This window comes from Lissotriton helveticus, chromosome 3_1 (assembly GCF_964261635.1).
Source record: "Lissotriton helveticus chromosome 3_1, aLisHel1.1, whole genome shotgun sequence".
Classification (NCBI taxonomy): domain Eukaryota; kingdom Metazoa; phylum Chordata; class Amphibia; order Caudata; family Salamandridae; genus Lissotriton; species Lissotriton helveticus.
The window spans coordinates 28840666-28864971 of NC_136061.1; the positions used below are offsets into that span (position 1 = coordinate 28840666).

The 24306-nt window shown below is 49.0% G+C and overlaps 1 protein-coding gene across 5 annotated transcripts in view; it reads left to right on the plus strand.

The window, feature by feature from the left end:
* Positions 1-24306, plus strand: part of ADCY10 (adenylate cyclase 10) — a 4100562-nt gene that overhangs the window by 1631667 nt on the left and 2444589 nt on the right. For all 5 annotated transcript variants that reach the window (XM_078679137.1, XM_078679136.1, XM_078679138.1 and 2 more), the window contains one exon: positions 16821-16876. In XM_078679137.1, the coding sequence (XP_078535263.1) occupies positions 16821-16876 (56 nt within the window). The remainder of the gene's footprint in view (positions 1-16820; positions 16877-24306) is intronic.

Below are 24306 nucleotides of genomic sequence, written 5' to 3' on the forward strand. Positions count from 1 at the left end.
GCTGGCGGTATAGATCATCGCCCCTCCCATCCTCCTCCCACCCTCCCAACCATGCATATAAACAACAGACCCGCCCGGGCGGGCGCAGCGGGCGCGCCAAAGGCAAGCCCGTCCGCGCCTGGCCCGGGCCGAGGGCCACTCCCCCTGGTCTTCACCCTCTGCCCCCACGAGGCTTTTACACAGCGAATCAGCTCCTTCAATGGCGCCCCCCTTACCTTCAGTCCTGCTCCATACTCGACCCACTGCTCCTTGCTGGAAATTCTGCTCAACCTTGTCCAGGTTGTAAAACCTCTATACCACCCACTTTGAAACCTTCTCCCTGTAACAAGGATAAATCTTTGAAATCCTATTCGATTGCCCTCACTAATGTCCGCTCGCTCGGCAAACACCGACAGGACATATGTGATTTGATAGAGGATAAAAACCTAGATCTGCTATTCATGACGGAAACCTGGATGGACAACTCGTCCGACCCAGATTTAGTGATTGCAGTTCCCAAAGGCTTTTCTACCCACAGATTGGATAGACAGCGCAAAAAAGGCGGTGGAATTGCAATCATCGCACGCGATGCATTCACGGTAAGAACCAACATGATCTCACTACCCTCCTGTGAAGCCCTACAATTCTCTATTAAGTTGACCTCATCTTATAATTTTAGAGGGATTCTCCTTTATCGACCACCGGGGTCTAGGACTGAATTCATCTCCGACTTTAGGTCCATTCTGGAAGTGTCAGCCCTTGACAGTTCTCTCACTGTCCTAGGCGACTTTAATTTTCATTTTGATAAACCTGAAGATTCAGATACTGCCGCTTTCTTGGCTGACATGTCCACCTTTGGTCTCCCACTACTGGTTAAGTCATCCACCCACGATGGGGGCCATATACTGAATGGCATCTTCACTAACTTAGCGGGCTTACAAGTTACCCAAATCCTTCCCCTCACCTGGTCAGATCACCACGCCATTTCGGCGTCACTGGCTATTCACGACTCCGGTGCCTCTATGTCACGCCCTAATCCTCGTCAGCCGTACCTGGCGTGGGGTGACATTGATAGCTCCAGCTTGGAAACACTCTTGACCAACTCCATTCCTCTCCTATCAGCTGACCCTAATACTGCCACTACACAATTCTATGAGTGGGTGGGCTCTGCGACCACCGACCTGGTCCAGGTCAAAAAACGATCTCGCAACAGATCTGCCCCGTCGGCCCCCTGGTATTCGGAGGCATTACGAATTCAGAAACAACAGTGTAGGAATAAATAGAGGCACTGTTGAAAAGATTACTCCGAAGAAGCCAAAACCAAGTATAAAGAAATGGTGGCGGGGAGACTTACAAACTTGGAGGGGGGAAGCGAGGAGGCCCCCACTGCAGCCGCCACCGCCAGGAGTCAATCTTTGCTGCCCACAGCGCCGCCGCCCCGGGACTACATCTCCCGGCAGCCTCAGCGGCGGCGCTGCATTCTAACATCACGAGAGCGCCAGGAGGCACCTTAAAGCAGAGAACTGCTCGGCGGAGCGCGGGGAGACTTACAAACTTGGAGGGGGGAAGCGAGGAGGCCCCCACTGCAGCCGCCACCGCCAGGAGTCAATCTTTGCTGCCCACAGCACCGCCGCCCCGGGACTACATCTCCCAGCAGCCTCAGCGGCGGCGCTGCATTCTGACATCACGAGAGCGCCAGGAGGCGCCTTAAAGCAGCGCTCTGCTCGGCGGAGCGCGGGGAGACTTACAAAATTGGAGGGGGGAAGCGAGGAGGCCCCCACTGCAGCCGCCACCGCCAGGAGTCAATCTTTGCTGCCCACAGCGCCGCCACCCCAGGACTACATCTCCCGGCAGCCTCAGCGGCGGCACTGCATTCTGACATCACGAGAGCGCCAGGAGGCGCCTTAAAGCAGCGCTCTGCTCCGCTTCGCGGAACGCCGGGCGAAGCCCGGGCTAAGGGCGGGCCCTCTGTGGCCCTCAGAGGACCTGAGGAGGACGGGACGGGCCACCCCATTTGACTCTATCACAGGAGGAGGTATTGTGATGCTTCAATTTTATTGACTATATTGACTATTCTGCCGTTTCCATCAATATCATAGACACTATGTCCATTTGGGAAGACCTCAACGCCCTGTGTGGCACAAAGTACATCCCTGATGCTATAACCTCCCCTACTGTGGGCACTACCTGTGTTATTTCTAATGGCTTCCCACGGGACCTAGCATCACCTGTAAATAAAGACCAAAATCAAGTAAACGCCTAGCCCCTGGATCTCAATATTAGAGGGAAGCACGACAGCGAAATTGACACTGGGAATCATGCACGTACACAAAATCTGTGTACCAGCCCAACATCATCTCCCTCTAAATTAACAACATCAATGGAGGTCACGGCCGCGGCCAAATTAGACGACCCTGTCTTGTCCCCCCAATTGACTTTATTAACCCAAATTGAGCAACTGTTGTTAGCCGTCATCTCACCCTTGGTCTTAAAAATCAACGACTTGGGGGACAGGCTGATTAGTATCGAGGAAGTAATCAAAAAGTATCCTCCTCCAAATAATAAAATGGCTACGCCCGCCTGCCCAAACCCTCCCACCGCCCCTGAAAAGCATAAGTCTGGTATTTGTAAGAATGGTGAAACTCAAATACAGCCTCCCTGTATACCTACCCCAATAGGCCACAAAGTAACTTTAAAACCTGCGTTACAAACTCATACAGTGGTTAGACCAGCTCCGGTAAGAATGCCATGTATCAACTTACCTCCTGAAGCCGCCCCATATGTGTTTGTCCTCTCTGGGGTCCCTGCCCTCAGCCAGGGAACACACGAATCACAGAAGGACCTACTAAATAAGGTCATTTTCTGGTTACAAAACAATAGACCTTTGCCACCTGAGCTAGATGGTGGCATCCTGAATGTCAGGAGGGTGGGGTGGTTAGGCACGCTGCCCAAAGACATCGCTGGGGACCTGGTGCTAATTAAATTTAAAAATAGGAATATCGTCCCCTATTTACGATTTTGCCCCCCCCCCCAAAGAGAGACATGGCACTATTCGCATTTGGGATTTGCACGATTTTTACCCGAGCCCCCCACATATTCCGATACACAGACTACCGGTAAAGAAATACTACTCCTGGGGAAGGGAACCTCGTCTCTATAGCGCAACTAACCTTTTAGCCCCCAATGATTTTGAACTTTTGTCCAAAAATTGTATTTTTAAAACCCCACCACTAAGAGGCCACTCATAAGTTTGAGCTAAACTGATAGGGTAGGATGTAACTGATAAGTATTTTACTGATAGAGGCTTGCTTAATGCTCTTCCCCGGCTCCACAGTATGTACGTATGTCTTTTTGTTTTAGAGCTGTTTTATTGAAAATGAAATCTATGCATATTGATTAGCTGATTCGATATATTTATTTAATCTTGTTTTATTAACTTTGTAATGAAATATTACGGTGTTTATGTAATTTTATGGTGTTTATTTATGTATTGTTGATGCTTTTATGATTTTAAACTAAAATCGAATAAAGCTTAACTGACTGACTGACTGACTGAAATGGTGGCCAAATACAAAACTCTAATTAGTGAGGCTAAGAAAAAGTATTACTGTGATAGAATTGAATCAGTAAAAAACTCTAACAAACCACTGTATGAAACCACCAAGCAGCTAGCAGGATATTCCCCCAATCTGACACCACCCCCCTCCCAATGGCTCTGTGACGCTTTAGCCAATTTCTTCTTTAGTAAAGTTGAAGACATCTACCTGGACTTTGCCAACAATGCTAATACCTTTACTAAATCACCCGCCTCTTGCACCGGCCCCATTTTTCCGCAGTTTGCAGATGTCTCTAGTTCTCAGATTAAGAACATCGTATCTTCCATCAAATCGGGCTCTGCATTAGACCCATGCCCTCTAAAAGTCTTGCTCCCGGTTATTGAAGTGGTTCTCCCTGCCATCACTGCAATCTGTAATTCTATGTTTAGTACAGGCATATATCCAGACGTCCTAAAAAAGACCCTCATTAAACCGCTGCTCAAGAAACCAAATCTTGACATGGAAGAACTAAAAAGTTATCGTCCAATCGCTAGCCTCCCAGCCTTGGCGAAAATAGCCGAAAAAGCACTGAACCTTCAACTATCAGCCTTTATTGAGGAACATCACCTACTTGATGAATCTCAGTTTGGCTTTCGCCAATACCACGGAACGGAGACGCCCTTGATTAAAGCCGCGGACGATACTAGATCCATCCGTGATACCGGAGGAACAGCAGTCCTAATACTGCTTGACCTGTCGGCGGCTTTCGACACGGTCGATCATACCACCTTGATCGACCGTGTCGAAAGCATGGGTGTCCAACAAAATGCCAAGAAACTCCAGGCATCCTTTCTGGCGGATAGGACCCAGGTGGTCACTATGGGATCTTTTCACTCATCCTCCTTGTCACTGCCATGTGCATAGTTTATAAGGCTCTACTCAACTTAGGACCAGCCTTTCTCATTCAAAATCTTACCCCTTATTGTCCCCCCAGATCACTACGCTCCTCTAGTTCACATGATCTTGTGGTACCTCGTACCAAATCTGTTTTATGGGGAGACAGAAGATTTCTTGTGTCAGCGCCCAAACTATGGAACACCCTGCCACACTCGATTAAAACAAGCCCCTCACTTTGGTCTTTCCGTAAACAACTTAAGACTTGGCTTTTTAATCAGTAAACTCAGTCTCCCCCTCTTTGGTTAAATACTGCAGATATCTTAGCGCCGAGATGCCCTTGGGCCTTCGTTCGCGCTCTATAAATGCTGTTAATAAATAATAAATAAATAATCAGTGTGCAACAGGAGTAGCGCGGCACCCTGAGATCAGTCTAGAGATAGTCGCTTTTTGCATTATTCTGTGAGGCAGCTAAAATATAACATCTCAAGATAAAATAAAAGATAATATGGCGATTAGCCATGAGATGGTAGCTTAACGAACATGATAACAATGAAGGAGTCGGTTCCCGTGTCCGCAATCTTATACTGCCATCCCTACTTCACCTCTGGACTAAAGATAGGAATGCAAACCCTGAAGGGAGGGGAGAGCCATTCAGCGCTCACTACCCTCCCCCCAGCGCATCCATCAACTCCGAGCACCCGACTGTTAATTAGAGGCCTGGCTGAACAGGGGAAGGAGCCCTTCGCGCTGGCATGTAATTATTACCTTTATCTATGTCAACCCTGGGCTCCGAGGACAGACGCCCTGGCAGCTGCACCACGCCTTCCACAATAAATATACAGTAATGAGGTCCTGCACGCACTAGAAGCTCAAGAAGGAAGTTGACCACGGGTTAGTCACGTGCATCAGCAGATGTATGATTTCTACTGCTTGGTGGCGCAATACCGATGCTAACCAAGAAGTTTACAAATGAATCGATCTGCCCTTTTGAAATAATATTTTCGCTCTCCAGGGAACGCTCGCAACAAAATTCTAAATACTACAGACGAGACCATATTATGAGCAGGGTGGCCGGAATCAGTCATGCATGTGTGCATGTATACTGTGCTATAAATGGAAATATACAAGTGCAGATACTCATTCTTCTGAGTACCAGTATGCTCCTAAGAAATGCGGCACTCTCCCTTTACATGTTTTGCAGTAGAACTGACAATTGCAGGTACTCACCCTTTCAAATAAAGACGGTAATGAATTCAGTACCGGACAAAACCTGCCCACAAGCACTGCTTGTATGTGAAGGTATATAAGTGCTGAGGCTTAATAACAGAAGCTAATCAGGCCACCCATAGCCCCAGATATATAGCTCACGAACAATAACTGATGCAGGCAGGAGGGGTGGCGGACCACCGGGGAGAGCGCGCAAGGTGGCAGGCCGAATCGGTCTGCAAGATAAGGAGATGCATTAATTAAATAGAAGGACACGACATCGCACTAAACGTCTTACGCTGGTGCTGAGCTCATGCGAGAGCCGGAAAAAGGATGGCCAACACACGCGCCAAAATTACTGACAATGAAGCAAATGATGCGCTTCCATGCTTGATTGAGCGCTACAATGTTATTGTTGTAAAGCCAGGCCCCAAAGGAAGCACACAAACTGAACCCGCCGCAACAACAAGGCACAAGGCCGACAAGTGCGAGGGGCCCGGCAAGCAAGGAAATTAGGGAACTAAAACATACACCGCTGTAGGAACAACATTGTTAAACAGAAATAAAACATTGTAAATCCATCGTACCACACCGATACTGAACAGGGAAAGGGGGGGGGCACTCGGCGTGGCTGCCACAACATGGGTGCCGGCCCATGCACCCTTGGAATACGAGACTTGAGCGCCACATGCCCGATGTTGTAGACATAGCTTGCTCCTACTAACGGCACCGGACGGAGATGCCGCAGCCCGGCCCACCGAAAGACAAGAGCATCGTTCCCTCCATGAGACCGGACCCTGGCTGCTGCCCCGTATGCGTCCCCCGACGGGCCCCTGCCGACCCACACAGACGGTAGCCGAGACAGCGCAATAGCCAGAGAAGGGGGGGACGGAAGCCACAGCCCGATGAGACCTCATGGGGGGGGAGTGAGGCCCACCGTAGGCCGCTCGTGACCGGGCATGGGAGGGAAACATCGCAGAAACCGCTCACCCGGGCCCGCGATCCACCCCCAGGCGTGGCACGGAGGAACGGGAACAAGACAACGTTAGGCCGGGGTGAGGGAGCACAAAGGGGAGCCAGCGCACCCGGCACCGCGTTCTACCCCCAAGCGCCGCCCGGGGGCGATCCCGGCACTGCATGGCAGTGCAGGAAACAATAGAACCCACGATCGGCCAATGCCTGACTCGGCCTGTGAGCAGACAATATCGCCACCATTCAGGCATCTGCACACAGGACCGGGGGCTAGTACTTACCCAGCACCGACCACGCGGAGGCCCGCGACCGTCGACACAGCCCACAGGTCCGCAGACTTGATTAGCGGTGCCCGCTGGGTATCCGGATGCGGGGCAGGATGGAGGAACCGCGTCAGCACCCCCAACCACCAAAACGGCAGGGGACGCCCTGGGCATGCACTGGAATGAGCACGCGGCCAAAGGCAGCCGCAGGCTGCGCCCCTCGCTGTACCCCCTTAGTAGTGAGCGCGGCAAGGAAAGCAGACCCTCAGGCCTGACCCCACATCAGCACACCCGGCCAATGATTACGGCTGATATAAAACCGGTTTGCCATCTACCCCCACCTCCACAGCGGCCCGTCGCTAAGCGGGCCGCCTAGCCCCGCTCAAACCTCCAAAGGGAGGGAGTAGGTGGAGGAGGGGTACAGCCCCTAGGCCTCAGCCCGTAGGCCGCACTCACCAGAAAAGAGTGAAAGAGTGTCCCGAAGCACGACGCGCGACGTCCGGAGTGCCAAAGAGGAAAATAAAATGGCGAGGGGGAGATATATACCCCCTCGCCCTGCCTGCCGCCCCGAACGCGCATCACAGCCCCGCCCACCCTCCTGCCGGGCTCCACCTGCCCGACGGAGGAGTGGGAGACACAGGCAAGGGGCGGGGGCAGCCCTCTGGGACTAAGGGCCCGCCCTCCTGATGGCCACCGGGTGGCCTCGGGCAGCCGCAGGTCCTAGAATGCTTGATTCCAGTCCAGGGAAGACATGGCTTGGAAGTTCGGTCTGGACTATTCCCATGAGGCACAGGTCTAGACTGATTTGCATATGGCCATGTCTGAACTGGGGTGGCTTGGTGAGCAAAATAACGATGGATTAAACCCAGATCTGTGACTGGGGTGAATGTTTTGCCATTGTGCAACATTCCGTCCATCATCTTGTGTGTTTTACCTGTCACTTAAGGCAGAGCCCCGGTGGGTCGCTGCACCTCGGGAAGGATCCCATGGGTGTGCCTATAGCACATGCAAAACACCCAGAACTGCCAACTTTTGATGTCAGGGACCCGGTTTGCAGCTCAGCGTCATCTGAACGGCCCCGCCCCCCGACCTGTGAGGTCGAGCACTGAATTGGGGGCATCTTGACAAGATTTTTTCTGACCTTTGGACCGCACCCTCTGCTGCAGGGTGACCATCCTGCGCTTTCACTCTGCTGAGTCGGAACCGTGAGCAGCAGCAGATGGGAGGGAGCGAGGGCGGGAAGTGTAGAACAAGCATTTACAATGCAATGGTTTTGCCTTTGGAAAAGTTAGAGTTATTGGCATTGTAAATGACAAAATTTGTATTTATGTGTTGGTTTTGAAAACAGATAAATAAATGGCATTGTCATTTACATTGCCATTAGCTTAATCTCTGCAGTCACTCTGCACTCTCTAGCACTCCCTATGCACTCTGCACTCTCTAGCACTCCCTATGCACTCTGCACTCTCTAGCACTCCCTATGCACTCTGCACTCCCTATGCACTCTGCACTCCCTATGCACTCTGCACTCCCTATGCACTCTGCACTCTGCACTCCCTATGCACTCTGCACTCCCTATGCACTCTGCACTCGCTATGCACTCTGCACTCTGCACTCCCTATGCACTCTGCACTCCCTATGCACTCTGCACTCCCTATGCACTCTGCACTCCCTATGCACTCTGCACTCCCTATGCACTCTGCACTCTGCCCTCTGCACTCCCTATGCACTCCCTATGCACTCTGCACTCCCTATGCACTCTGCACTCCCTATGCACTCCCTATGCACTCTACACTTCCTATGCACTCTGCACTCTAGCACTCCCTAGCACTCCCTACTCACTCTGCACTCTGCACTCCATATGCACTCTGCACTCCCTATGCACTCTGCACTCCCTCTGCACTCTGCACTCTGCACTCCCTATGCACTCTGCACTCCCTATGCACTCTGCACTCCCTATGCACTCTGCACTCCCTATGCACTCTGCACTCCCTATGCACTCCCTATGCACTCTGCACTCCCTATGCACTCTGCACTCCCTATGCACTCTACACTCCCTATGCACTCTATACTCCCTATGCACTCTACACTCCCTATGCACTCTGAACTCCCTATGCACTCTGCACTCCCTATGCACTCTACACTCCCTATGCACTCTGCACTCCCTATGCACTATGCACTCTGCACTCCCTATGCACTATGCACTCTGCACTCCCTATGCACTATGCACTCTGCACTCCCTATGCACTCTGCACTCCCTTGCACTCCCTAGCACTCTGCACTCCCTAGCACTCTGCACTCCCTAGCACTCTGCACTCCCTAGCACTCTGCACTCCCTAGCACTCTGCACTCCCTTGCACTCTGCACTCCCTTGCACTCTGCACTCCCTTGCACCCCCTAGCACTCTGCACTCCCTTGCAATCCCTAGCACTCTGCACTCCCTTGCACTCCCTAGCACTCTGCACTCCCTAGCACTCTGCACTCCCTAGCACTCTGCACTCCCTAGCACTTACCTTTAACTTGAACAGACAGCAACGAGACACACAAAGGGGAGACGACATAAGACGGAACACGGAGCAAAAGTATGAACAAAATGCTGCTTACCTGATTGGAAATCACAACAACTTCCTGGCAACGTAAATCTCGCCGACCACTCCGGCTAAAGGCACTTCCAAAAAGACGAAAACATCATGGGAGAAAAAAAAAAAAACCACGCCCACAGCCACATGACGTCAGAAAAGAGGCAGGATGAGAAAAACATCGCCGAAACGCCCACGAATCGCCTCGAACGATGACAGGCAGATCTCACTTCCAATGGCTAGCCTCCATTTATGGAGGTAGCCAATGGAAGTGAGAGGCGTAACAAAGCGCCATACTCTTCACAAAAGATTTCGCCTGCGCGAACCGCTGCTTGCACAGCTTTTCGCCAGGTCGAAACCTAAAAAGGGCAGGATCGACTTCGCAGCACTGAGGAAGACAAAGCCAGGTGCGCACGCACTTCATGTTGCCATGTCCGTGAAGGTCTCAGTTTCCAGTATACAGCAGGAGATTCCCCCAAGCGGCTGGTAATTGTTAATTGGGATCGGTGAGCATGATGGCAAGGTTTCAAGCGCGATACCTGGCAAGATAACATTGCCCCAACCCTTCTGAGTTACGACGGGCTAGAGGCATTCTAGCCAGCCCAACCCAAAGCTACTAAAAGGGGACAAAGAATTGAAAGAAATACATGCAACCAAGGGTTTTGTGCACAAAGCAGGTGGCAGCACCCCGCTGAAAGGAACAAAGACAAATAAAGTTGAAAGGCCAAAATCGTTGGGCTAGGGATTGGTGGATGACATGCATGGCAGCACCGCGCTGAACTCCATAAAAATAAAACTCAAAAGGGACTACAGAGAGAGCTGGGAACAGCCCAAACGACAAGTGTCACAATCCAGCCCCTGCACGACAGTCAGCAGGCAGGTCGCTCAGCCATAACACACAGGATGGGTAACCAGAATGGAGGTGCTCAAACAGGAGAGTTGGGAGAATTATTGCAACAAATCAGGGCAGCATCCGAGGTACACAGGACCAGCTGGCTGCAGTCACACCTGGATCAGGACGTCAGCACCCATGAAGAGACAAAGGGCCAGAGCGCCAAAAAAGATGGCAGCGGACAAAAGATGCAAAAGGGCCGACCTGTCATCTGTAGCCACCCCAGCAACGGCAGGACCTAGCAGAGAAATCAGCGTCACAGCAACAAGTGATGAGCATATTGGTGCAATAGTCCAGGAATGCCTAAAATCTTTTGAACCTTTATCACTCAATGGCTTAGGTGCTCAATGCGTAGGCACAATGGGCGCTCAACCACAGGGTGGTATATTGGGGCTACCATGGCACCTAGTGGACCCAGGTTGCACATGACATGAGTCCTGCAGGGGCAACAGACAGGGCCGGCTGGCCACAGGCAACTAGGCAGCCTGGTGATGCATGAGATAGGTGGGGCAACAGGGTCCCCCTTAGCGTCATGGGGCAGTGCAGGCAGGGTGAGTGATCCAGCAAGATCAGGCCACAGCCCAGAGACATACGCAAGGCCCTCACCAGGCCCTGCATCAATGACCATTAGGGTTACTGGCAGTGGCGGCTGGTAGATGGTAAAAGTTGTGGGGCGGAACACTGTAGAACTTCCCGCACCCCCACACCTTACAAGTGTAAGAGTCTCACCCTCTGTGTAGCGTCGCCAAAGAAGTATGATTTTTTTTTATTTATTTTTTTATGAGCCACAAACATGTTCTCAAAGCATGGCATCACAGGAGGGAGGAGGTTCAATAGCACTCAACATTCACACAGGTAGGCGGGGATGCAGCCCGATCCTGTTCGGTGCACCCCGACTACTTCCTCTCCAATAACAATAGACGGTAAGCGTATACAAATACCCTCTCTACACTGTCCCTGTAGAGAGCATGCACGGGTCAGGAGAGATGGTGTACTAATAGACAAGCAACAAAAAGTTCCTTCTCCTTCACAATTAGCGTATCTGCCTCAGAAATGGGGCACACAAGTCATGGGTCTCTTTGCACTGCAAAATGCAACTTCAATCGCGGCAGGCATTACTGGCGGGCGGGGGGATGGAAATTGGGTCGTCGCGCCGTGGATGGGATGGAAGGAGGCGGGTGGGGTTTAATGGGAAAAAATTTAATTAAATTAAAACTTACCGTCCCGCTTGTTAATTTACGAGACTCGACTCCCGCCGTCCTGGGTTGAATTCCTGGCTTCAGCAGCGGCGCTCGTCATCAGGAAGTCAGCCTCCTTTCCCACCACCAATCACAACGCTGCAGTGGCAGCGTTGTGATTGGTGCGGCCGCTGCCCCACACGCGTCTTTTTCTCTCTGTATGCTTGCCCACTGTTGTACATACTGACTGTTTGGACGGCCTCAGGCTGCCCAAACAGTCAGTATGTACAATAGTTGGCAAGCCACTCCCCCCTGCCCTCGAGAAACACCGCCTACCCCCAACCAGGAACTTCTGCTTTCTCGCCATGCGAGAAGGCAGAAACAAATGGTAGTTATTACGGTAATAACTACCATTTGTTTCTGCCTTCTCGCACGGTGAGAAAACGCCCCCATAGAGGAGCCGCCACTGGTTACTGGGCTGGCAAGCCTGATCCCCCTTAGTGGTAAAGGAACGGATATGGAGGAAAGAATTAATTGATATTTTCTCCCTGTTAGAGATACACTTAGTTGGGCTGGACCTGACATTATGTGATAAAAAAAGAGGAGGATAGGAGTGAAAGGAGATGAGAGAGAAAAGAAAGGAATTTCAATAATTGGTTAGACACATTCAAAATCATGACATGTATAATTGTTGAAAGATTTCCACACAGCGCAGCAGACCTCTGGCTGTATGAATCCAATATTCACAGGGCAGAGAGACAATTCCCGGGGAGGCGTAGCTGGAATATGATAACGGTTTTAGACTCAGATTTCAGACACACCCTGAAATGGAGTGGAATGAGTAGGATGTTTCTGGGTTCATGCACAAAAATATGGTAGCAAAGGAGGTTAAAACATGGACAGGAAAGAGCAATCAGCCCTTTCGGAGTTCCTTTTACAAAGGGAAGGGCAGGTCATTCAAGAAACCCAAAACATACAACAACTGGAAACTGCCACCCACCAGAGGGCTGGTGGCCATTTGTTGGAAATACAAATCCAATGAGTGCAAATTCCAGTGCATATGCTCCATTTGTGGGGGGGTCACCCAGCAGCAGGGAGCAGAAGCAAGAAAGAACAGCGAGGGGACAAGAAAGAGAAAAAGAAGCAATAATACAGACACAGCTTGAGCGTGGGGGTACAAAAAGAAGTGAGCAGTTACCGGTTTGCTGTGTCCCACATTAACACACACCAGCTCAGGGTGACAAATATCACAATAAGAAGGATGCTGCTCTGCTAAGGCTTTGTTATAACATTTGAGGGTCCCCTACCCTCAGGCAGCGTGAAGAACCTAAAATCAGCATTACAGCACCCTGGGGTGGTTCGCCAAAAAATAGAGAAAGAAAAATCCCTAGGAAGGATAGAGGGGCCCAGCTTCTCCCGGTATCGAAGGGTTTGGTGATTTCCCCCTTGGGGGTAGTTCCTAAGGAGGAGGTAGGTCAATTCAGACTCATTCACCACCTCTCCTTTCCTGAGGGCAAGTTGGTGAACGACGGGATCAGTCCAGAGGCACGTTCAGTGGGTTACGCAACCGTAGATAACACCATCGACTTAGTAAGGGCATCAGGCTAGAGAGGTCTCATGGCAAAGGCCGACATAGAGTTCGCATTCCGCCCCCTCCCGGTCCACCTGCGTAGCTTCCACCTATCAGGTTTCCAGTGGGAATGGGCAACTTATTTGGACAAGGCAATGCCAATGATATGTTCGGTGTCCTGCGCATACTTTGAGCAATTTAGCACCTTCCCTGAGTGGGCCTACATGACCAGAACCCCACGGAGGGCAAACTGCACTACCACAATGACTTCCTGTTTGTAGGTCCCGCCAAAGACAGCTGAGTGTGGTAAAAACTTGGGGGCATTTCAAGAGTTAGCTGGGGAGTTGAGGGTACCACTAGCAGCGGAAAAACAGTAATTCCCACAACCAAACTCACATTTTTGGGGATTGAGCTAGACTCAGCCGCAGGAACTTCCAGGCTGCCCGATGAGAAGGTGAAAGAATTTAGGGATAAGAGGAAATTCTTGTGGCAGGGAAAGGCAACCCTTGGCGAGCTACAGTGGCTGATTGGTAATCTCAATTTAGCAGCCAGAGTCATCCCAGCTGGCAGGGTCTTTGCCAGGTGCCTACCACAGCTAACAGCCGGGCTCACACACAAACACCACCATGTCAGGCTGGGGGCAGGTGTCAAGCGCAACCTGACATTGTGAGATACATTCCTAGCAAATTTTAACAGGCTCCTGATATGGAGAGAGGGCTGGGCGACAGCCAGGCAGTTAGCCCTGTTCACGGATGCAGCAGGTAGCACAGACTTTTATGCAATCCTGGGTGACACGTGGGTGCGGGGCAGTTTCCAGACAGCTGGCATAGGCAGGGCATCACCAGCAACATCACATTTGTGGAGCTGTCCCCATTGTAGTGGCCCTGGCAGTCAGGGAGCAGAAATTGAGGAACATTAAGCTGCTGCTTTGGTCAGACAATAAAGGGGTAGTGCAGGTGGCCAACAGAGGCACATCCAGGTGCCCTGACACACTGAGATTAATGCATCAATTGGTTAAATTGCAGTTAGTGGGGAACATAGATCTGAAGGCATGACATGTACCTGGGGTGGAGAATGCAGTAGCGGATGCCCTTTCACATGCACAGATGAGCAGATTCTGGGAGCTTACACCGGGGGCGGAAAGGGACATGACCTCCTTCCCAGAAGATTTATGGGCCTTGCTGGGATGGACTTGTCGGGAGTAATGAATCAGGCCCTCGCCTCTGGAGCATCCAAGCACTACAGGAAATATGCAGGAACAGTGATGCAAATCGGGAAAATCCAGACACTGGGAGAGGCAGGCGAGACAATGAAGGTGGTTGAGCAGTTCATACAGTGGGCATTTACAATCAAAAGGTCAAGATCCTGGGCACAATCCCACCTATCAACAATAACACACTTCTCCAAGATGATCACTGGTCAAGACCTTACTGCCTCGTACTACGTTAAAGCAGCAATGAAGAGGTGGGAGCATACAGAGGGGAGAGAAACGAATACCCGGTGACTCATTTACTTTACTAGGTTGGCCCTGTTCATGGACACACTCAGAGAAATAGTAAGGGACACATCTGAGTTGAACCTGTTTAAAGCGGCCTTCGCAGCCACATTCTTTGGGGCATTTAGATTCAGCAAGTTCGCCGCAAAGACAGGCCCGGCAGTACAATGCCTGAAAGCAGCCGATGTCAACCCTGGTGTGGCAGAGGTTGAGCTGCTGCTGAGACGGTCAAAAATGGACCAGGTCGGCAAAGGGGCAAGAGTGCGGCTGCAGTGCATCAAGGACCCCAGATATTGCAACCAACAGGGGAAGGCCCACTTTTCAAACATAGATATGGGAACCTCTTACGTACATTTCAGTTCACAGCGGTGACGGGCTGAGGCCTGAGCAGAGGGGGTTCCCGCCGGCTGCCTTTGGCTCGCATTTATTTAGGATTGGGGAAGCGACATCTGCAGCCCAGCATGGGTTGACCGAGGCAAGGATAAATCTATCGGCAGGTTGTGGTCCAAAGCGTACAGGACTTACCTGAGACCCCAGCTGTTATAGAAAGACTTAGCAACATGGAGATGGGATGAGATGGAACCAGCTGCCAACAGCACTCAAGAAATTACAGGCAGATGCAGCATGGCATCCAGACGTCTTAATAATACATCTTGGGGGGAACAACCTGGTCCAGTTGGGGAGGAAAGAGCTCTTCCAGGCCATCCAGATGGATTTAACAGAGGCGGTGCGTTGCTTCGGTAGCAGTACCCCCATTTAGTCTGAGTTGATCAGCAGGCTAGTTTGGCTCATACACGACGGTTGAAAACTCAAGGAGGAAGCTGACCATTGCGGTAAGCAAGTTTTGTAAGATCAATGGCCTGGAGAGCATCAGGCACAACCTCATCAACCCAGGCCGCCCGGAGCTGTATGGGCAGGATGGGGTTCACCTATTGGAGAAAGGAATGCAGGTGTTTTGGGACAAACTGTGGGGCACAATGGCGTTGGCAGGCTGCACATAAAAAAACAGAACCAGACAATGCAGGGGGAGCTGCAGGAAGACGTTAGCCTCCCTTTTGGCGTGGGGGATAAGTGGGGGTTATGGAGTAACACCTGCAGGGCGTTGTGTAGGAGTGAGTAGGTCTGGCAAAAGGGGGTAGCAAGTGGAGACGCCGCTTGCAGCCCAGACTCCGCCAGATGGCAAGGCACAAAAGAGACTAACAATGAACCGAGTTGGATCCTAACTCCGAGGGGAGGCTACCCCCTCACAAGAAAGGGACGTGGAAACCAACAGAACAATTTTATGATCCCAAAAGTGGCAAGAACTTGGATATGCCTGCAAGAGATCTGGAACAACAAATTGTCAAGGTGGTTTACAAAGCTATGATGTGCAAATGATTTATGACAAGCAAATGATTCATGACAAGCAAAGCAAATGATTTATGATAAGCAATGTATGACAGTTTGCAATTGTGATTTATGGCTAGGGTCATACAAGTATGACCAGGGTATTGTAAGAAAAGTAGAGGAGTATTCATGTAGTGGTAATAAAACTGCGGCCAACGTTGACCGCAAAACTACAGCACGTGTTGGCTGTTTATTAGATGTACATAAGTAAGAAGGTTGCATGCCATGCGGAAGTGGCCATTGAGCACTACATGCATTTCCCTCATTGTCGCCTTAGAGGCATCAAGCATGCTCTTCACAGGCAAGATTCAAGGACAAACTCCTCCTCTGGTCAGTTTATTTGTGTATGTAAACTTGGGGTTTCCAACCTTTTCTGTATTAAGAGCTACTTCTGCACAGTGAAAATCACTAAGAGCTACTAATAATATTAGTTTGTAATAGTGACCACATAAAACAAGATTTCATTAGTGGTCACTCTATGCAAAAGTACCCACAGTGATCACTTCAGTTCCTAAGGCACAGTTGCCAGCAATAGTGTAAAAAAGCTTTGTCAATGTGGAATGTCTCTGCGAAGGGCATGCATAACATCCATAGTCGCACCAATGTTTTGATATTTGTAGTCAATCCCTTCCATGCTGCATAATATATTTTTCAAACATGATCATCAAATATATTTTGGAAACACAGCCTTTTTTCTCCAAACATAAGCTTATAAGTTCTTTAAATACATACACATTTTAATTTTTAGTATGTATATATTCAACTAACCAATCCCTCATGGAAGGAGGGTGGGTTAATGTGTGTTGTAATAGATATAGAAATAGTTTTTCAGTTGATTAACATTCTCGTTTTTTGATCATACGGCAGGGTGATAGGCAAATCTCGCCTTGTTATGGAACGAGACACAAGATACCCACTGCTAGGTAGGTTTTCCATTCTGATTTTGTTTCTTCTCATTTGTAATATCTTCAGTTTACTTTTCCAGGCACGAGTATATATGAACAATGTATTTATTTTCTACTGTTTTATTTTCTATTGTGAAATTTATGGGGCTTTGTTTCAAGCTGACGGTTTGTGAACGGAAAATATTTATTTATGGATAATTAAATTGACTTTTAAAAAAGCCAATATTATATGTGCTGTTTATCATTTGCTAATATATGTTTCATATGTAAATGTAAAATCCCCCCCCAAATTATTTATCTATTATCCAAAAAATAAAATGTATGTTGAATGCTTGTAAACTGTGCCTATTGAAGCTCTGCTCTCTTTAAATGTAGAATTCTGCTGAACCAGACTCACCTTTCAGTCACATTACATGTGTTCCATGTGCTAGCAGCTTGAGTAACAAAGGATACCTTGTAGACTGCAGACAGTTGCCAGGCACCAGACCAACCTATTTAGGGATTGCACATGTTTTGGCCAACCTTATAATCATACATTTCATGGCAAATCGTTCAGTCTTGTCTTTTGCTTGACTTTACTGCCTTAGGTAGTAGTGAAGTCCATTGGTCCCCACTATCCTCTTATCAATGATACCACCAATGCCTATGACTGAGAATAATGAGGTTGAATGAGTAGGTTTGCCCTGGTCTATCCTCCTTCTTTCGATGTTCTAGATATATGACGAGTCTAGAGACCAATAATCTCCACTTATATCAGGATAGGAAGGGTGAGGTAGGAGAATATAACTAGATCAGACTGTCTCCTCCCCTGTGGGGCACAGCTTGATGTTTCAAGCAGGAGGGTCTGCATCGTGGGACATCGCAACACCCCAATCCCACGAGCTTCTGCTGCGCACAGATAACCTGCCCTGCCCAGCAGCCTGCTGCAGTGTTGTGCCCAAGGTCCATTAGGTTAAAAGTATATTCAAATTAATAATCATATTGCCATTGAATTGGCGAGAATTAATAGATTGGATCATTCCTCAGAGAGGTACACATGCTAACTGGCTCTCTGTTGTTATTTTATGCTAAGTGTATTTGTGTAGTGTAGAACTCACCTGAGAGGGTATACTGGTGGTAAAGCAGAAGCTGTTATGGGCCGAGCTAGGGTCAGGACTAGGTGAAGAGCCAAGTCTTCAGTTTATTGCAGAATTGAGGAGGAGAAGGAGAAGGAGAAGGTTCAGATGTGTAGGGCAGTGGCGGCTGGTGACATTTGAAAGTGGTGTGCGTAAAATAATTATCACACTGCACCGTGGTGAGCGAGCGTAGCAAACGAGCCTGAACAACCTACGGGGGGTTTGAGGCGGTCCTACCACTGGAATTCTTTTAAAAGAGTGGACAAATGGTGAATTTTCAAGCAAATTTGGGAAATTAAAATAATAAGAAAACATTTAAATGACCTAACACATGAAGTCAAGTTGGAATTAAGTAATTAGAAGTAGCAATGAGAAAAAGACCATAAAACATGTCAAATAAATTACAGCATGGGTTTAGTGAAACATAAGGTGGTTGAACAATGCCTCTACATCTACTTTTCCGTGACATATTTAAAAAATACGCTCAAAGTACTTAAGTTTACATACCAAAGGAAAAAATGTTGCAGTTTTTACAATTTCAATGATTTTGTTACCCGTTAAACAGTTTTCAGGTGGCAAGGATCAAATACAAACACAACACACTTCAATACACGTATGCAGTGTAGTATGCTACCCATGCAGACAAGCCCACATAGGGGTAGTACGCACAATATAAATGCTGCAATATAATACATCCTAATTGCAGCAGCCCAACAACATGTACCAATGCTCTACCTCACCTGTGGGTACATGGCGAACTTCAATTTTCTGTGATTCAACCTGACCTCACCAACACAGAGGGTTAAACCACATTAATGTTATTATCGCATAAATAATAGTTTTTCCCAGGAAGTCTGAGAGAAACAGGAAAGCATGCAGTCATAGGTCTAACCTCAAAACCTTAACAGCGTGCCTGCCTTTTATCAGAGGGTGAAATGAGATGCAAATGCATGCATCTGACCCAAAGATCTGCCGTCGAGGGAACGAATGAGGGGTGACATTTCTGCTGACATGCCTGGCTACAAGTGAAATAATAGGACAGCGCGTGCAAAACAAACAGTACATTCTTAATAGCAAATTCAGGTTTTTCTGAATGATGTAGCAAAGGCATGGGAGCGCCATCATTTTAAAGATGGCCACTCTTCCCATTAGCGAGAGTGGTAGCGTTCTCCAGTTCAAAACAACCCTGCGTAATCTATGTAACTGGGGAAACAAATTGTCATCTAAGAATTCAGTCTCAGCTCGAGAGTTCACAATGCCAGGACATTTAAATGTATCCCTAAACGATAGGGCATTCCCACTGGTCTGTATGGTTGGCGTATCCCCAGCCAATACAAATAGGAGAGATTTATCCCGGTTTATCTGGTAGCCGGAGTAACTGCCGAACAGCTAGAATATGTGGAGTATATGATTGATCGTAGGTAAGCATGGGCGTAAAATCCGCTCCGCTCGCGGATTTTTTGGATTTTCGGCAAATTCGCAATCCGCGAACTCTCGCGAATTTGTCGAAAATCCGTGAATCCGCTCGCGGCGGATTTTTTGCTTGGTTGCGGCGCGCGGCGTGGTGCACGGCGTTCACTTTCCGTCATTAAGCGTTTGCCGGATTAGAAATCAACTTTCACAAGTAAGTTTGTTTTGGGGCATTACAGTTGCTGCAACTACAATTTTGGAACTTTTTCAGAACATTAAATAAATTATATTGTGGGTAGCCACAGTATCCAGTAGGACCAGGGTTGGTTATGGGTGCATGATACAACTGTTTTGTTGAATTTAAACACCATTGAGGCCATGGATGGGCTGGGATTGTGCTGATTTTTGTTGTTTTTGTCGTTTTTTGGGGCTGCTGGTGGGGCCCTTTGCCCAGGGGTGGTGAGTGTTGCATGGGCCTAGTCTTTCTGTGGGGTGTCTTCTTGAATGTAAACATCATTGAGGCCATGGATGGGCTGGGATTGTGCTTATTTTATTGTTTTTTGTCGTTTTTTTGGGGCTGCTGGTGTGGCCTTTTGCCCAGGGGTGGTGGTGCATGGACTGAGTGTGCCTGTGGTGTGGTCTCACTCTCTTTAATGTAAACATCATGGATGGCATTGGATTGTGGTGATTTTTGGCTGTTTTTCTGTTTTTTGGGGGAGTACTGTTGATGTGGGCTGGCCATGTGGGTGGTGGTGGTGGCCATCTTGAGTGCTGGCTGGTACAGGCAACATGTGCTTGGGGTGCAAGGGGCCATTTTGAAGAGAGGCAGTGTCTGAGGCCTGCACTTATTTTGCCTACTTTTCATCCATTATGCCCAGGGGTAGTGAGTGTTGCATGGGCCTAGTCTTTCTGAGGGGTGTCTTCTTGAATTTAAACACCATTGAGGCCATGGATGGGCTGGGATTGTGCTGATTTTATTGTTTTTTGTCGTTTTTTGGGGCTGCTGGTGGGGCCCTTTGCCCAGGGGTGGTGAGTGTTGCATGGGCCTAGTCTTTCTGTGGGGTGTCCTCTTGAATTTAAACACCATTGAGGCCATGGATGGGCTGGGATTGTGCTGTCTTTTGTTGTTTTTGTCGTTTTTTTGGGGCTGCTGGTGTGGCCTTTTGCCCAGGGGTAGTGGTGCATGGACTGAGTGTGCCTGTAGTGTGGTCTCACTCTCTTTAATGTAAACATCCTGGATGGCATTGGATTGTGGTGATTTGTGGGTGTTTTTCTGTTTTTTTGGGGTGTACGGTTGATGTGGATTGGCTTGGGGTGTAAGGGGCCATTTTGAAGAGAGGCAGTGTCTGAGGCCTGCACTTATTTTGCCTACTTTTCATCCATTATGCCCAGGGGTAGTGAGTGTTGCATGGGCATAGTCTTTCTGTGGGGTGTCTTCTTGAATTTAAACACCATTGAGGCCATGGATGGGCTGGATTTGTGCTGATTTTATTGTTTTTTGTCGTTGTTTTGGGGCTGCTGGTGGGGCCCTTTGCCCAGGGGTGGTGAGTGTTGCATGGGCCTAGTCTTTCTGTGGGGTGTCCTCTTGAATTTAAACACCATTGAGTCCATGGATGGGCTGGGATTGTGCTGTTTTTTGTGGTTTTTGTCGTTTTTTTGGGGCTGCTGGTGTGGCCTTTTGCCCAGGGGTAGTGGTGCATGGACTGAGTGTGCCTGTAGTGTGGTCTCACTCTCTTTAATGTAAACATCCTGGATGGCATTGGATTGTGGTGATTTGTGGGTGTTTTTCTGTTTTTTTGGGGTGTACTGTTGATGTGGACTGGCTTAGGGTGTAAGGGGCCATTTTGAAGAGAGGCAGTGTCTGAGGCCTGCACTTATTTTGCCTACTTTTCATCCATTATACCCAGGGGTAGTGAGTGTTGCATGGGCCTAGTCTTCCTGAGGGGTGTCTTCTTGAATTTAAACACCATTGAGGCCATGGATGGGCTGGGATTGTGCTGATTTTATTGTTTTTTGTCGTTTTTTTGGGGCTGCTGGTGGGGCCCTTTGCCCAGGGGTGGTGAGTGTTGCATGGGCCTAGTCTTTCTGTGGGGTGTCCTCTTGAATTTAAACACCATTGAGGCCATGGATGGGCTGGGATTGTGCTGTTTTTTGTGTTTTTTGTCTTTTATTTGGGGCTGCTGGTGTGGCCTTTTGCCCAGGGGTAGTGGTGCATGGACTGAGTGTGCCTGTGGGGTCTCACTCTCTTTAATGCAAACATCCTGGATGGCATTGGATTGTGGTGATTTTTGGGTGTTTTTCTGTTTTTTTGGGGTGTACTGTTGATGTGGACTGGCCATGTGGGTGGTGGTGGTGGCCATCTTGAGTGCTGGCTGGTACAGGCAACATGTGCTTGGGGTGCAAGGGGCCATTTTGAAGAGAGGCAGTGTCTGAGGTCTGCACTTATTTAGCCTACTTTTCATCCATTATCCCCAGGGGTAGTGACTCAGTGTTGCATGGGCCTAGTCTTTCTGTGTGGTGTCTTGAATGTAAACATCATGGATGGCATGGGATTGTGCTTATTTTTCTGTGTTTTTCCATTTTTTTGGGTGTATAACTGAACTGATGTTCCTCTGTCTTCCATTGCTTTTAGGTGCACAAGACTCTAGAGAACCACCAGTGCCAGGAAGAAGTCCTGCAGCGGTGTGTGTGTGCAGCATAACGTCACGCGACGTCACGTCTGGACACAGACAACTCTGCAACTGCTGCCTGCTGTTCTGAAGAAGATGGCCCCAAAAAAAGTTACCCGTAGCTCCTCTAGCAAGAAAGTTGCCAGTAAGGAGCAGAAGAAGCAAGTTATCAAGGAGACTGGTGTGCCGGCCGCCCCTTTTTTTGGGAGTAAAAAAAAAAAGTATGCCTGCAGCAGCAGCTGGATCTGCTGGGGACCAAGCTGGGAGCAGCACCCCCGCTCCATTGGGCTCAGTGCCACCACCACCACCACGCCAACTTAAGTCCAAGCCCTTCAGTGCTGCAGAGGCACTTAGTCTAGTTGTTCAATCACCATCGACCAGTGATGTTGGCTCATCGCAAGAAAGTAGCAGCAATGTCCCTCAATCAACACAGGTTGTTGTAACTCATCTGACGAGTGTTGAACAACCAAAGCCGCAACAAAAACCACATGCGCAAGTACAAGCCCAAGTACATGTGGAAGGAGAGGCAGCGCAAGGAGATGCGCAAGCAGAGGTGCATGGAGGGTCACAAGTGCCCACAATAGTTGTTCCTCCCGAAGTAGGGGCACATCAGGAATCGACAATCAAGGCGAGGTATCACTTGAGGAAGACACTCCTCCTGATGATCATTCATTGTCTTCCACACCCCTAGCAAGGAAGAGATCAAGGGTGGTGACTACATCTTCTTCAAGCACACCTCCTTCTGATGATACGGATCAAAATTGTGAACCAGCACCACTGCCGTCTGAGAGTGAGGCACATGATCTGACAAAGGTAGTTAAGCGTAAAAGGAAGCTCGTCCAAAGTCTCAGACTTATGGAGTGTGATGATGAGGCTCAACAAGAAGTGGCGGATACTGCTGCTGATGAAGACTCTGACAACGACGACCCAGTCATCATAAAGGTCACTGCAGCCCCAGCGGGCATGCAGCAAACAGACATTTTGACCCTAGCCCGAAAAGCTGCTGAGCGTGATGATGATGATGTTGTCGACGAGGAGGCAGTGGAAACACCACAATCATTGGAGTTAAGTACACCAACTCGTACCGCTTCCATGTTTCTTTCTCACAAGAAAGGACCTCCATCCACCTTGACCTTAATTAGTGGCGGTGAAAGTGCACAATGTACAAAAGTTGGGCAATCCAGATCCTCCACTTCATCTGGCATTAGCAGCATGACCACCACCACCAGTATCGCCACCTCCTCCAGGCCCCACAGACACTTCAAGTCCCCAGTTTGGGACTTCTTTACTGTTTGCACAAAAAGGGAAAAGTTCGCCATTTGTACCCTTTGTAAGCTTGCAGTTAGTCGTGGTAAGTCAGGTACCAACTATGGTACCGGAGGCCAGAGAGGTCATCTTGAGAGACAGCACACTGTCCAATGGTTTGGGCACCTAGATGCGATCAAGGAAGCCCGAATTGGAAGTCAAGAAAACGTTGATGTTGCATCTGATGATGACGAGGAGGAAGAAGACGTGTCAAACACTTCACTTACACCCAGTACCCCTGTCAGCAGCACACCCCGTGTGAGGCACACTAAGAGTGTTGGAGCGAGTGAGACACCAACGCGCAAAAGTTCACCAGCGAGCATAATTGGGTCCACGAAGTCATTATCTTCCCGTAAATGCTTGGTCCAGGGCAACATTAGAACCATGTTTTCTTCATACGCGCCATATGAACGCAACCACCCACTGACGCGTCTGTATAACACTAAGCTGGCTAAAATGCTAGCTGTGGACCTTCTCCTTTTTTCTTTTGTAGAAGCGGTAGGTTTTCAAGAATTAGTGGCAACGCTCTGCCCTAAATGGAAGGTTCCTAGCCTGTTCTATTTTGCCAGAGTTGCGGTTCCAGCACTACATGAAGATGTGCTGGAGGCGATTGGGGCAGCTTTGCAGAAGAGTGCTGTTCACACAATACATCTGACAACAGACATGTGCACCAGTGGCGCAGGCGCTGATTACATGTGCATCACTGCACACTGGGTCTCTTTTTCAGGTGTTAAAGCAAAGCTAAACGCAGGTGTTGACCCGGACCAAGTTTTTAAAGCTGCTCGGAAACATGCAACACTAGCCATGTTTGGCTTTGAGAAAAGTCACACAGCACAAAACATTTTGGACGAGTTTAACAAAAAGGTCTTTCACTGGCTGTCCCCAAAAAAACGCCAGATTGGTTATGTTTCCACTGATAATGGCGCCAATGTAGTTAAGGCCATGGCGC